This window comes from Botryllus schlosseri, chromosome 8 (genome assembly GCF_051294905.1).
Source record: "Botryllus schlosseri isolate E-star chromosome 8, Bs_hap1, whole genome shotgun sequence".
In the NCBI taxonomy this organism is placed as follows: domain Eukaryota; kingdom Metazoa; phylum Chordata; class Ascidiacea; order Stolidobranchia; family Styelidae; genus Botryllus; species Botryllus schlosseri.
In genome coordinates this window covers 19839631-19855945 of record NC_137243.1, presented here as the reverse complement: position 1 = coordinate 19855945, position 16315 = coordinate 19839631, and the positions used below count along the sequence as shown (strand labels likewise).

Genomic DNA, 16315 nt, shown 5'->3' with positions numbered 1-16315 from the left:
AAATTGGGATTTCTTCACTGGTAAATAATTTTTTCCTGTGGTATGGCATTTGTGCAGTGGAGTACAGATTGCAAGGCAGTGAGATAAGTCGCCAGCCAATTAGGCACCCATGGACAATTAGATATATATATATATCGAAGTTTTTGGTAAAAAAAATCAGTCATCTTCGGCCTAAGTCAAGGGTTTTCAACCTTGTATTAGCCGTGGCCCATTTTTCGGTTTGAAAATGTTCTGTGGCCTACCTCTTATCCCAATTCAAGTCATAGACCAGTTCAGTGTGTGGTAATCGTCGCCGACGATATGCCTATTTCACTAAGATATGCACATTTTTGTCTCACTAATCATATGTAGCCCTGTAGAGACATGAAATCGCGTGAAGCGCGACGAAAATTTTCAAGTTGAATAAATCTTCTCTTACAAACAACCAGCGAACAAAATTTCGGACCCCTTCGAGCTCATACCATTCGGGGGTTTGGGGTGCGACAGTCAGAGGTGGTAAGTAACGAAGTACTTCTACTTTTTCTAAGTACTCAAGTAATTTTCCTCGACTTCTAGTACTTACTCAAGTAGATCTTTCTTCGCTAATTCTACTTCTATTTCGTAATATTTAATGAACAACTTACTTTCTTTTCGCTATTTTCCGTTTGTCAAGTAGAGGTAGTTTAATCCTCCAATAAGAATGATAGCCCAAGGAATATCGGGGCTGTTTTCACGCAGTACCAACATTTAATTTTCATAAAAGTCACGTAATACCCAGAATTTTCGTTGCGCTTCGCGTACAGTAGATATGAAGTGGCAAATATGTTTTAGCGAAAGTATCGCTGAATATAATTTAGATATCGGGTTGCGTGGTTCCGTTCACACCGCATTGTCGCCTATATCAAATATTTCATCACAGTAAGTCTGACCCCCCATAGCGTTTGAAACTGCCGTTTCGCAATCTAGCAATTACCTATTATATCTGTCAGTCCATGACGTGTCCTAATCTGGAAAAGTGGACTTTGACCTTTTTCACGTTACACCTGTTTTAGAAGACCACCGTTGAAACTTTCTGTACAAAAGACATGAAATGCATTTCCGCTTTTTAGAAGTAGTATTTGTAATTTTCGTTCAAATACGAGTATTATACGTTGAGTTATAATTATAGTTTCACTTCTTTTGTCTGGAGAGCATACATGTTGAAGAAAGAAAAAGTAATAATGTCCTATATTTTCCGAGAATAAAGCTATATACACTATACGGCATCTTTACGATCTGTCATATTTTTAATTAACCCCTATACTAATCACGTACCCGACACAACTTCTCCGTATTGCTCTTCGACTAAACTAGGGGCCTTATAATATGGGGCGAGCGCCATGCAATGATATTCTCTAAAACGTGGTGTTCGAGTAAACAAAGGATTAGTATCGCGTTTCCATACCAATACTATCATACTATCAGTTACATCCCATGATGTGAACGACTGCTTATTCAGTCAAAAATCGACACGTCCTGGGATGCATCAATATGAATCAAGCTCTCTACACCATCCACATAGCTCAATTTGCAGCTTTTGACAGTCCATGCGAACGAATTAGGACTGTTTTTAAATCTACTTACTTAATTGAGTAGATTTAAAGTCATTCAATTCTACTTCTACTTCAAGAAGTATTGGGTTGCCTAGAAAAGAAGTACTTCTACTACTCGTACTTGAGTAGATTTTTTCATCGCTACTTCTACTTCTACTTGAGTAGCTTTCTCGACTACTTTGACCCCCTCTGGTTAAGACACACGTCCGACGCATACAACGAAGGTCCCTCTGATGTAGCCTACAAGACATATTCATTATAATCTTGTTTGAAAATCGCATTTTATTGATTTTGTTCTTTTAACACTGTAGTTGGTGTGCGTTAACAATTCTACACTTACGGGTCCTTTAAGCCTTCCCAACCTTTTTCGGTGTCAGGACCAAATTTATAATTTCAGAGTACGGTGGGGGCCGCACGAATACCAGGGCAATGAAACGGACCCAGAATAGTCATCAAAATATGAAACTTGGCATTGTTCCGATCAATCGCTCGACGCCATTGGCCATTGTGTTGCCGCGCTACGATTGTTCAGAACAATCGACCTTTTGTGGCTATTTCGGAGTAGTTTTATTGCCCTGGCGAGATTTCAATTCGTATTTGTCCACGTGATCAGATTTACAGGTAGAGCTGAGGAAGGTGTGTTTTAAAAGGTATAGGACCCTACATAATAATTAAACATCTTTGTGCGTATACCTGTTGGCAGGAACGAAACAGCACTTCGTCAGCCCCCCCCAAAAAAAAATTGGTCTTGGGCTACCATAGGGTGATAAACCTACCCCCTATCGCCTTGTTCGCTTTTGCCACGAAACTGGTTGTACTGTTGAGTAAGCCAGCGCGAAGCATGAAAATTTTTTGATAATTCATGATAAAATCGATCGATAAGATCGGGAATTGCATATATATTGCTATCAATTTCTTGTCCTCTCTGCTCACGTATTTAGATTTACCAGTAGAGCTGAGCGAGTTGACTTGGAAACTGTAGGGCCCGCTGGTATGACTCCATACCATGTTGTTATTTCGTGACCTCTTGTCTGCTATATCAAAAAATATAGAATCGCTCAAACGTAGGCTACTAAACTAAAAGACGCACACGATTTCAAATTGGTATTTCTTTATTGAAATATAATTTTTCCCTGCGGGATGGTATTTGTCTTGTGAGGTTCAGATTGCCAAGGCATTTGTATATATAACGACGTTTTCGGTCAGCATAAGGGCAGTCCTGTTCGGCCAAGGTTTTCTCGCTGCCGATCGGACTGGCACTCTTCTTGGAGTCGCATGCTAGATGGCCTAAAACTTTATATGTCTTGGTGCGTCGTGGCGCGGTAATGGCCAACGCCGATATGGCCATTTCTATAAATCTGGTGTATTTTTTTCTAGGGGGATGAGTACCCAAAAATCAAGATGTCAGAAAAATGTCTGAAAAAGATGCATAAATTTTCAAAAATACTTTATATAATTTATGCCAATTCACGAAATAATTTTGGGCCATTTTCGAGCTCCCTCCAATTGGGGAGCTCGGCGTGCGGCAGTTATGGTCCTGTCTATACATATATCTATAGCTACTGCCTGTTCAACTGAAAAGTTTGGGCACTTTGCACTGAAACAGCAGTGACGTAACTTTAGCATACTACTCACGACTTTCCGGCAATCCTAATTAGAGACTCCAGACTCCAAGCCAGGCAAGAGTATTTTAGAGATACAAATTCATTTTTTGTCATAAATCGATTTCTCAATATTTTGGGGGCCGCAAGAAGGCTAGCTGGGGGTCGCATGCGGCCCTCGGGGCCGCGGTTGGGAATCACTGTTTTAAGCACTTGGATATGGTGTAAATCTTTGAATACAGAGTATTATCTATGGTTTCAGCTTGCTCGACGAGCAATTTGTACGACCGCACTTCATGTTTTGCCTCGTTGAAGGATACTCGAGATCGTTCTTTTACAATTGGGGTTTGAGCCTCCTCTTTATATGTTGGACATCCCCCGTATCCAGCACTCAGTGATTCGTTGCAGTTCACACATTTCCTTACATTTGGACAGTTTTCGTATTCGTGGTCACGTCTTCCATAATTGCCGCAGGTTTTCCGACCGCGACACGCTTTTGCAGTTTGACCGAATCGATGACAGTTGAAGTATCTGGTCTGTGGAGGGTTGTGAGGCATCGTTCTGAAACGTAGGTATCAAAATGTCATGAACTGAGGGACCTGCGTCGTGCTGAAGCACACTAATACTGAGAAGCTTTCAGTCTGACCATTTTCATTCCTTTTCTTGAAACGTACAACCAAGATCGCTTTCTGTTCGGCGAAGCATTCGAGTAATTCCTCTGCCGAGATATGGATCGACACCCCGGCCAAAATCCAGAACACGTCACAGAGATCGCGGTTTTCGTAACAGGATCGGTGATAGTGCAGCATTCAAGCAGTTGCGTGACTTGTCTCTGGTTGTAACAGGGCACTACAATGTTTCCGGATTAGTATAGCGATTTAATGGCCTCACAATTACTGATCACTAGGGCGATTTTTTTACCAACAGAAAGGAAGTTTGTGACCAAAAAAAATATATTTGACCAAATTTTGACCTCATGTATGTAAATTAGGTGTTTATCACATAATGTTAGAATTGTACTACTTATCTTTATTTCTGGTTAGAACTGTCTGTCCTTGCGAAGTAGTTTGGCCTGAAAAACTTATTTGGCTTAAAAAGTGACAAATTTATACATGGAAAATCTTTATTTTAACGAAATCTGGACCTATGAAGAATTCCAGTAGTTACTTCACGCATTGTGGTAGAAATAATTAACTGTGTTGTACGACAACGAAAGTTACTTTCCCACATTCTCGGGTAGAAACTGTGTGTCCTCACCTCACTAAGTAGCTTGCCAAGAATGGAGAAAAAACGTTCAACAGCAGCAGATGTTGGCTAGCAACACACCGTGTTGCTTCATTTCGACAATGTTGTCTACATCGCAGTTTTTAATCATTGGCTTCTTGATATACGAACCAATACCCACGCAGTCTTGCTTCAGTTAGAGCAGCGGTTCTTAACCTTTTCGGACATGCGCCCCCCTTGGCGATGGTCAAAAATATTGCGCCCCCTGATCACCCCCGGCACTTATCGTCATGCCAAAAAGGCACATCATCTAATACAGAGGTATGCAACCTTTTTGCTAATCACGGCCGCATTTCGATTGCTTATGTAGCCTAAGGCCGCATTCCAGGGCATAGCCGTAATGAACTAACTGGACGCAAAATACCTATGTTAATCTGTCCATATTTATTCCCGGTGAGCTCCGGACAATTATACTTTTCACAAAGGCCTATTGTACGCACCGAAATCGCGAGTGGCAATGCAACGCATAGATGCTGGAACTGCATATTGTCGCGCGAAAATTTTGCAGGTTCAGGAATGAATTCCGTGATTAATAGTAGCAGTAGGCTATCACATATAACTATCAAATATTTATCCTTTCTCAACCCATGTGATCAGATTCACCCACCGGTAGGGTTCATGGAGGGAGTGCTTTCGAAAATTTAGGGCAAGTTATAAATGATAATGCATCTTCGGATGGGTCAATTGTTACTGGTCACTTTATTGCATACTGTTATTACTTGACCCCCGATCAGGATGGTCGTTTGTGTCGGTAGTGGAAATATATTAAAATCGCCTAAATGTACCATAAACAAATCTCTTTCGTGCGGAGCACACGATTCCGATTCCGGCTCATTTTGAGAAGGGCGCTACTATATTAAAATCGAAAAATTAAGGTTTGTAGAATTGCGCGGAGCGCGAAGAAAATTTCATGATTAATTATAATCTCTCAAAACTTTGGGAGTGAATTCGTAATTTCAATTTGCATGTCGACGGCCGCCAACACATACTTATTAGATTAGGTGTCGACGGCCGCACAAATTCCCTTCTACGGCCGCAGGTTGCCAGCCCTTGATCTGATGGCATACATATGGTATGTCTTACGCCAAGTTTGAATCCACATTCCAAATATCGAGTCTTTAGCATTTCTGACAAATTTCCCAAAACTTATCTGAAAATAGCAAAAAAACATTGTACAGGACATCAGTTTATTTCAAGGTAGGTTGCACCGACACTAACCCTAATGCTGGTAGTGACTACAGAGAGCACGACATCGTTCTGTACTGTCATACTAAATTTGATCAGTTTCGGAATTAAATTAAATTGTGTTGATTTAGGGTAGCTTAATTGAGGGCAACCTATATAAGTCTGCCTTAGGCAGTGCAGTTCGCCATCTATTAACAACAGCTACCCAGCGCACCGAGCTTTAGGCTACTGCCAAAGCTATGAAGTAATGAATGACTTCCACGTTGGAATTGCTCCAGATTTTCAAAGAATATCAAAAATTTGATCAAATGAAGTTGAAATCAGCCTATGCTCCGTTAAGCGCGACTGCTAGAGTTTGAATTGGGCGAGCTTTCTTGACTACGAAATAAGTTTCATCTTCAACAATCGTCTTCTCAGAATGGTTGTGAAACACTTGTTTAGTCAGAATTCATACAGACTTTGTCAATTTCTTGCGCCCCCCCTGAGAGCCTCCCGCGCCCCACAGGTTGAGAACCACTGAGTTAGGGTATTGAGGTACGTTGAGCATAACACCATGTTAACCTACTTGTTTCATTTGACCGTTTATCATTCACAATGATCAGATAATGAACCGTCTACAATGGTAGGCCTAAAAAGTAGGCTAAGAGCTGTAAAATGTCAAATGATAAGCTCACCGACAGTGCAAACATTTACGATACATGCGAAATGCAGGTGGCATATAAATCTTGACTTTTACCTATAACCCTACAATTTTGACGAAATATTGATGTATTTTGACATGTCAAAAAATAAATCACCCTACTCATCACTGTTGAAGACGGTTGGATGGTAGCGCAGTATAGCCCTACTTTGACCTGAGATGACAACTTACTTATCGCTACCGTTACCACTCCTAGCGTGTTCGTTGGTAATTGGTGTTCGAGCGAGGTTATACTGTTCGCTAAGCGAATCGGCCACTTCTGCATTCCCAAGGTCCGTGAATCGAGCCACTTCCGTACGCACTATTGGGGTAGGTTGAAAAGTATATTTATATTTTCCGAGTCCTTACAACGGCTATGCTGAGCATGATCCACAGATGCCACAACCGCATTGTTGGGCTGAGAACTATTTGCCGAAGCAAAACTACGAACACAGACTTTACCATGGTTTTTAGTTAAACAACTATTCAGCGAGTCTTCATCACTGCTGCCTGATTTTTGCGGAGCAGTGTTTCCCTCCATCCCTTCCATCCACCTTATTCGGCAGTGGGAAATGTTACATTAAACTGACTGAGGAGTACCACTGGAATATGCAAGCACTACAAACGACAAGGAAAACTCTCACCGTATGCTATGAACCTCCAACGAGATCAACGTACTAATTACAAGCGTTCGATATACGTCCGTACGCAACGACTTTGCCTAGTACATCCGTGACATCTCCGCTTCGATACACTATCTTTGAAAATTGAGGTTTAACTAACTCAATGCGATACTACGTTGATTGACAGAACAAACTCCAATCGATATCATTTATTTGCGCGAAGATCGTTGACAAAAGCGTCATGTCATTATCATTTCGTCATTTCGAATAAGGGCGGCAACGGAAATTAACGGCAAAGGAATTCGACTTCCAGATATTTATTGATGCCATAGCAAGGGTCCCCAAAGATTAAGTGAGAAGCTGCGACTAGGCATTGATTCTTTCCATTGCATTTTTGCGACACGATGTTTCCACTGCTCTCAGCACGACAGGTGCTGGAAGAAGGTCCAGTGTTCAGGCATCTGCATAAAGTAACTTTGAAATAGATTGCGATACACCGGCAGGCGTGAGATAAAAAGGCAAACTGTATTATTATCGCGATTCATATCTGAGAAGATGATTTCACGAATACCGAACGGTGCCTTACCGAGCATGGACTACATTTTCCGAACAAAATCGATTTTGTGAAGAAACTGATTTTTGTTTTATAGCATCATGAAGCCTTCATAACGCTTATATCATGGAAATGAAACGCGCTCTATAGGGCTTCGCTGTATTTCATATTATTGGTATTACGTTCTCCTGTAGCCTACATCTTTATCTTAGAAAAAGAATACCGTCACGGACATGATCAACAGGTTACCTTAGGCACCTATTATAACACTTCCTTTATTTTTAGATCAGGGGAGGACCACCGTGGGTTGTATAATCATTTGGGCAGCGATATTTAAATCTGAGGACGGAACAAAATATTCAGAAACAATGTGACGTAGGCATGCGCGTCTAGCGAAGAATGCGTATCAACTGAATATTTACAAATATCTGAACTAGAAAATTGCACCATTAATTCCAAGCTATAGGCTACGCCTATATGAACTCCAAAATATCCGGAACATCGCCTGCCGATAGATTGTGTGTTGCAACAGCAAAACCAACATAGTATAGCAACATGCACAATTGCACAACTGTGTACAGAGTGACATGGTAGTTTCCTCTATATGCTCCTTATACTGTAACGCAAGATATCGGATAATGATTCTGCGGTCATGGCTACTGAGTTACCAATCTATTATTTGGGTGCATACTCACTCGTTCTTTTCCAATCTTCCATACATCGCACTCCAGATCCTGATCCTTTTCCCGCCGGAACAGCTGATTGTCATCGTTTGGTCTCAAACATTGATCTAATCGTCAACCGTGAAGACACTGTTAAAGATTCGTAACGTCATTATGACACAAAATAGAGGATCACTATATGCGATTCGTTGTGTAAGCCATGTTTCAAGTGTTGTTTGCTATCACTCTTGACCAGAGGTTCTCAAATTGAGGGCGCGAAACTGCGGTCAACCAAACAATTTTTTTTCGCGCTCCGCACGATTTACCTTCAATTCATAGTTATCGCTCTGTGTATAGTCCGAATTTCATAGTTGAGAATTCTCTCATCAACAGTCTTAACCTTCCACGCTATCAACCCGTCCGTTGAGATTGCTAGCATTCTGGTAGCATTTTGTGATATGACGATAAGGGGGCGCGAAATTAGTCACTATCATGAAGGGTGGGGGGGGGGCGTGTCTGAAAAAGTTTGAGAACCACTGCTCTTGACAATAATCAATATGCACTGGACGAATTGTAGCTTAGAAACCAAAAGACTGAAAAACATGTTTATTAGATTGATCTATGTTAGCATTCCGAGATATCATGGAGGAGGAAAATGGAATTGTTGACTCTATTCTTGATATTGTCTATTGTCTACCGCCCAGTTATGATGTGGACAATGTCACGGGAATCTATGGCGACACACTAGAGGCTGACATAAATTATTTTAAACATCAGGTATTTTAGTTTTGTGATTACAGAGCGCTGCTCATTCCAGCGCATAGTGATCATTATCAAAAGCGTGACCAAACAGGACTCAAAACATGGCTCGCACGACGAATCCCCTGCAGTGAATCACGATTTTGTGTCACAATGCGGTCACCAATCTTCAACTGTGTTGTTACATATGCAACAACCATATCTGCTGATTTCACATAATTTAACAGCATGCCTTCGCGAAATGAAGAATCATGGCCTCTTTGGCGCTACCTTTTCCGACTAATCATGTTCCTCGGGATTTAACAGCAGACCAGTCATGTTCAATGTTCAATTTTCATATACATGAGCGCCGAACCTCGGTATGCTAGATATTCCTGTGAATAGTGTGGGTATTCCGCATACCCGCAGTTTCATCATCAGCACAACCTTGTTGGCCAACTGTATGGTTCGAAAATAATGATCACTATGTAATACGCGAAATGAGATAGAGGATAAAAACGTGATTTCGTTGCACATGTCGATATGACGAGCACGCGCCGAGAAATCCCATCTTTTTCTTGCTATGAATCGGGTGAGCAAATATCGTTCTTTCGTGATCGTTTTTTTTTAATCGGGGCGCGAAATTGGACAGTGTTATTGTGTATGGAACCATGCATGCGAATTGGAATTCATTACTGCGCATAATCGTCATTCTGAGCGACACTTTCTTAACTGGACTTTTCATTTATTGCAATTAATACTCGACAATACAAATGTAAGGGTGTTATACACCCTCACTCACTCCACTCACTTCACATCGTATACGTGGACTATTGTGCAAGACGTCCAAATATTCATGCTAGCCTGTATATGTTTTTTCGGAAATATCTAGACATTTAAGATATAAGTAGACAACTTCTGAAATCATATTAGCTTAAAACATGACCCAAAAAAGCCTGTTTTTCATTATGACATTACCATGCTCGGTGGCGTCAAAACGCTGTGACGAAGCAAATACTGACATTGGTCGTCGCCTGCTAGTCTCATTAATTTGATGGTATTTAGTTTAGATCAGTGGTTCTTAACCTTGTTCTCTCCAGCGCCCCTTTTCAAAAATGGCCTGGGTCTGACGCCCCCCTATTTTAAGGACTGTAGTAAAAACAATGGGTAAGTGGTCGAGATCGCGTTTCGGGTTGGGACTTCACTATTAGACTACTCGACTAATTAACGGAATGATTGTATGTGCTATTTTCGGGATCAAATCCAGGTTGTTATACCAACCATCGGGTAAGGCCTACGGGCTCATAGCATATAGTTGGAGATAGATTTTACACATCCCAGTGTTGGGATCAAGTCACTACCTTCGAGTCACGAGTCATTTCGAGTCATTGCAGATTTTGACTCGAGTCAAGTCAAGTCAATCGATTTTCGAAGGTGACTCGAGTCAAGTCAAGTCACTCGATTTTTGGAGGTGACTCGAGTCAAGTCGAGTCAAGTCAAGTCAAGTCAAGTCACGAGTCAAGTCACAATTCAAGTCAAGTGGCCTTTTCAAAGTAGGCTATGAGGCATGCTTACGTCATTGTATTCTGCTAGCTGTCTAAAACACAGATTAAGTGGTCATTGATTCTGAACCGATGAACGAATATAGAGTTAAATATTCACGCAAGAAGGCGCTGTATGGCTCACATATACGTAGAAATGCTACAGTTACCAGCCAAAATAAAAAATAGAGAAACGAATTAATAAGATGCACTACATTACCCATTTACAAATTGATGTGAAACAATTCGAGCCTGCGCCAATGTTCGAGGACTATATAAACTATATTCGAATTCAATTTCAATAAAACAAGAGGTTTGGTACATATAACAGAAGTATGCATTTTGCCACCAAATTACTCTACTATACTAGTTTGCGACAGCGTAAGCTGTATGCTCCGATCATTTCGTTTGCGGTCTATTTATTTGTGAGAGAACAATGGAGATCCAGTAAAACGCACGATCATTGAATGATTGGTCGCTTTCACGGGTTACACAAGCGTTTCGCGAACAATCCGACCATATGCACGATAGAGTGATTTTATCGACATCGTTTGCTTGATGACTTGAAATTGACTCCTGAATTTTGCTTCGAGTCACGAGTCAATCCGCATTTCTGATACGCCGAGTCAAGTCAAGTCAAGTCATTTTAGCAAAGTGACCCGAGTCAAGTCAAGTCATACGAAAAAGGTGACTCGAGTCTGACTCGAGTCAAGTCATGACTCGAGTCATCCCAACACTGACACATCCCGAATTATCCTCTGCAATTGGCAATACGGGTAAGTTAATTGCATTGGGTATTGTTTTATTGCTTTGTGTGACTACTAAATCAACTGAGAATGTGGTGGAGATTTGCTCAGATTGACTTTAGTACTTAGCCAAGCTCTTAACTTTAACATGAATGGGTGTAACAACACCAAGCAGTATCATCCTTTATGATACGATGAAGAAATATTCTGACAACTTAATTTTGTAGCTCTCAAACACAAGTATATTTTGTTGATCATTTTTGCCAAAAGGCATCAAAACATCTTTAATGTACAAAGGGCATCACTCTAAAAAGTTGTACTGTACAAGTGTACAGTGCCTTTTCGGTTGCGACACGCAGTACACTGCAGGATACGCTACCTAGTTCAAAATATTTTGCGAAAAATAACCCGAGCTATCAGTATAAGTATCAGTATAAGTATCAGGGGGGCTGGAGACAAGGTTAAGAACCACTGGTTTAGGTAATTTCGCACCTATTTAAGGAGCATTGGTTATTCGCGAATCGACATCGGTACCAAGTTATTAGCTGCTAGATGCAACATCCGTTTACATTTCCACGTTCTTTTGCAGTTAATGGGTTTCCGCTTTGCTGGCGGTTGTAACGATTCCTCGACGCATAATGGCATTCTTATGATGCGCACTTGTGAGGTCATTTTACGAATATCGCTAGTGAGAGATTATGCCACAAACGACATCACGGGGACACTATACTCTGGGATCCACCGTGAGCATATGAACATGTCGGGTTGTTTACACACAAATCGTCTTTTACTGAGAAACCAACTGCCGGACTGCAGTATCTGATTCAGTATCCGAGAAGTGTATTGAGGGTGGCATATTTAATTGTGTTCGCATCTCTGGGCCTGATAGTTTGCATAAATATTCAATTATATTATTTAGACAAAACTCGTGTTCAATTCGTTGTTTAGGCTGATAAGTAAAAATCCGTGTACCTGTGCGGTTGTCCGACGCATGATAATGAGACAGAATGAAGCGTCGGTCACGCAACAACTTGTCAATGTTGTCATGCGACATTTTCGTATGTGACTTTAAAATCCCAAAACAAATCTGAACAATAACCCTATCCCCAAAACTAACCCAAACTCAAACCCCAGCACCAACCGTAATCCAGTTCTAACGCTATCTTTAACCCAGAGGCTGAATTCTCGTATGCTATTTTTGCATACTCGAAAATCTACAGGTCATACCGTTTATTCGAAAATATTTCTATGGCCGCGAGAAAATATCATGACTTGGATCGCCCTTTGCATGCGTTATTGCAAGCATGAATATTCATCATAATATTAGGAAATAACGCTTACATTGAGTAATTCGACTGGGTACAACGAAATTAATGAGAGTCGCTCGGTTTTGAGTTGTACAAGGCCTATGAAAAATACTGAATAAGGAATGGTGGGATATAAACGTCGGATTTTCGAACCTCACTACTCATTATTACATTGTAAGTATTAGCCATGACTATTAGTTGCATCGTGATTAGGAAAGGGCAAACAAATCACTGATTCGAAAGCGATTCGAATCATTTATCATTCCATATGGTTCGAACCAGACATGTTAAATCAAAAGGGAAAAATGACATTGTGGGTGCATGCTAATCTTTTATTTAGCAAATTTGACGTACGTTTGACAACTGTTAAATGACTTGTGCGATGCGATCTTGCGCTCCCCGATCTCTATTGCCCATTCCTAATTGTATCAACTAATCATCCACATGTAGTAGCGCGTAGTCCATAACTATTTGATGTGCTATCACAGGAGTGGCCAAACTGCGGCTCGCAAGCTGTATGCGGCTCATTGAGCCTTTGATTGTGTCTCTTTAATGGTAGCACAAACAGACAATGTGTATTACACATGGATTTCACCATAGTGTCCTATATGGTGTCGACACAAGCAAATCTCACGCCTCAGTGAAATTGTATCACGTCACAATTTCCATTTGGCTACATGTAATTTGAGGATCATTTTTGACCGGCTTGACGAGCATTAAATTTAGTAAAACGGGTATCAATCGAAAGCTGACTCTGCACTGATTACGAAAATATAAATTTTATTCCCTTCGTGGCCCTGGAACTCTCATAATCAGCCTCGAATTTTTGACTGTTATGGAGATTGGCATTGGGACACAACAATGCTGTCTGGCGAAACGAGAGAGTAGCTCAAGAGAAAAAGAGCCAGACAGCATTGTTGCGTCCCAATGCCAATCTCCGTAAGAATGAAAAATTCGAGGCTGATTGTGGGAGTTCCAGGGCCACGAGCGGAATAAAATTTATATTTCCGTAATCAGTACAGAGTCAGCTTTCGATTGATACCCATTTTATCAAATTTAATGCTCGGCAAGCCGGTCAAAAATGACCGTCAAATTGCCTGTAGTCAAATGGAAATTGTGACGTGATACAAGTTCACTGAGACGTGAGATTTGCTTGTGTCGACACGATACAGGACACTATGATTTCACCATCTTGCCAAGAGCCATTATTCTAAAACTAAAACGATGCATTCAATCACATATTAACAATATGTCGGCGTATTGTGTATTCGTATTGTTTCTCGCCTTACCGTTTACGTAGTTTAGGTAATCATTGACTTATACTAGTTCGTCTATACGGGTGATATTTGAGCAATTGAACTCGAATCTAGTTCACATGAAAGCTTCATGCGCGACAATAGTGAATGACAATCGTGATCAACAATGAGCTTGATGATAATATAATCAGACAAGATAGCGCAGGTCACATGTCTATAACACCCTTACATTTGTATTGTCGGCTAATACGTGCAGTAAATGGAAAGTTTAGTTGAGAAAGTGTCGCTCAGAAATTATTGTAAAATGGAACACATGAGCGGGACAATAGAACTTATAAAACAGAATGAAATACGGAGCCTGCATTCACCGATAATAACCACACGGTAAACTTGTACGTGTTAGTCGTCAGTCTTCTCTCAATCAGTACAAAACTATCCGCTAGGGATGGTATGAACCTCTGAAAGGTTCAGGTTCGAGTGAACGCGAACGTGAACCTCGTGACGTCACATAACGTCAGATTGCTGAATCCAACCCTACATTTCAGTGTAGTGATATACATTATTGTAGGCTACAGTCGCTACACGATACCTAGCGACGATTCGGGCCACATAATGCCACAATGTTGAAGTCCTACATACTGACTTTTTAAACGTCGCCAAATGTATCAACTGGAGCAATGAAATGATATAATAATTACATAAAATCAATATCTTCCGTCGCTCCGCCAACAATTTCGACGGGGATTTGCAAGGGAATATTAGCTTATGCCTTAACCTTCCAGGCCAGACCGGACAATGTATTCGGCGTCTGAGTGTGGCTACGTTGATATTGAGCTGAGAGTAAAACAGGTTTTACCGCATTAGCAAGTTATACAGCAGTAGCCAACACCCAAATCGCACGGATTTTGCTTTTATGATATAATAAGCATATGAAATCGAGATGGACCCCGTACCCACTTGCTAGATTTTTGCATCAGATAGCGATATCAATTTCATTGATTGGTTGAATAAGCATCATTCGCTGACTATACCTACATGTAGCATATTTCGCTCTTGATGTAGAGTGATTTCGGGTCTAGCTCACAGCACAGAGACACTGAATATTCACAAACAGAAAGCTGGATATTTCGAGCAAACTTTTGTAAGAAAGCAAGTATAATTTTTGCGATTGTCAATAAGGTGCATTCTCCTTTAGTGCTGATATTTTGTGCTGTCAGTGCCATGCATAGAATCGCCCGCAGTTGAAATGCAAAAAATTTAAACCAAATATGCTATAATGACGTGAAATTGTAATATATGAAAAAGGTTCACAGTGCAGAACCAACTCCAACTTTCTGAGGTTCACACACAGAACGCGAACGTGAACCTCACGTTCACACCATCCCTACTAGCCACTTGAAACCTCATTAAGATGCCAAATGTAAAACCTTCCTCCAATTTCCCACCCAAGTCGGAGTTGTAATCAGTAACAAGGGCGTAGCCAGAAAAAAAATCGAGGGGGGCCAAAAATTTGACGAGGTAAAAGACGCCCCACTTTTTAAGATGTGAAAAAATAGTAGAAATCTATGGACATGGGCCCAATGTTTCCTTTAGGCTGCGCACATGCGCAAATGCCCTGTGCTAACACGGTCTCTGCGCACAGAAAATCGCAGTTGCGCACAAAAAATACGAAATCATGAAGTCGTTACGCACTGTTGTCCAAGGGTTTGCGCAGTGACTTGGTGAGTGTGCGGAGACTCGTCAAAAATTACAGGGAACATTGCATGGGCCCATATTAGGTGATTAACACAATATTTTAGGGTAATCTTTCACCCACGGACATAATGTGATGAAAGATGACTGTGCCTCCACAGTTAATGGTTAAATTTGGTCAATAATATTGGTACTTGCACCGGTCCTGGGCACGACGTAGGGCGATCAACCGTCGTAATTTCCATTTACATGTCGACGGCCACCGACACATGCTAATCGTATTAGGTGTCGACGGCCGCACAAACTCCCATCTACGGCCGCAGGTTGCCCATCCCTGATCTAAAATAGTATACGTATGGTATGTATCCGCTTTCCAATTATTGAGTCTTTAACATTTCTGACAAATTTCCCCAAACTTGTTTGAAAATAGCAAAAAACATTGAACAGGACATCAATCTATATCAAGGTAGGTTGCACTGTGACTAATCCTAATGCTGGTAGTGACTACAGAGAGTACAACATCCTTCTGTACTCGCATGCTAAATTTGATCAGTTTTGGAATTGAATTAAATTGTGTCGATTTAGGGTAGCCTAATTGAGGGCTACACCGGGCAATCTATATTGCATCTAGGTCTGTCTTAGGCAGTGCAGTTCGTCAGCTATTACCAACAGCTACCCAGCGCACCGAGCTTAAGGCTGCTGCCAAACCTATGAATTATTGAATGACAGACACGTGGGAATTGCTCTAAATTTTCAAATAATATCAAATATTTGCTCAAATGAAATTGAAATCAGCCTATACTCCATTGAGCGCGACTGATGGAGTTTGAATTTGGCGAGCTTTTTTGAATACAAAATAAGTTTCATCTTCAACAAT

The 16315-nt window shown here is 41.0% G+C and overlaps 1 protein-coding gene and 1 long non-coding RNA gene across 2 annotated transcripts in view; one reads left to right on the top strand and one right to left on the bottom strand.

The window, feature by feature from the left end:
• Nucleotides 1–16315, top strand: part of LOC145445032 (uncharacterized) — a 361778-nt gene that overhangs the window by 238255 nt on the left and 107208 nt on the right. The window lies entirely within an intron of this gene.
• On the bottom strand, nucleotides 7138–8321 carry LOC145444523 (D-galactoside-specific lectin-like). Its single transcript, XM_080322510.1, has 2 exons — nucleotides 8192–8321; nucleotides 7138–7404 (listed from the first exon to the last, which is right to left on the bottom strand). The coding sequence occupies exons 1-2, from the start codon at nucleotides 8263–8265 to the stop codon at nucleotides 7230–7232; spliced, it is 249 nt and encodes an 82-aa protein (XP_080178636.1). The 5' UTR covers nucleotides 8266–8321; the 3' UTR covers nucleotides 7138–7229.

Coding starts and splice junctions, on each gene's coding strand:
- LOC145444523 (XM_080322510.1), bottom strand. CDS start 8,265: ATGACAATCAGCTGTTCCGGCGGGAAAAGGATCAGGATCTGGAGTGCG. Junction 7,405..8,191: donor GGAAGATTGGAAAAGAACGA/GTGAGTATGCAC, acceptor TACTTTATGCAG/ATGCCTGAACACTGGACCTT.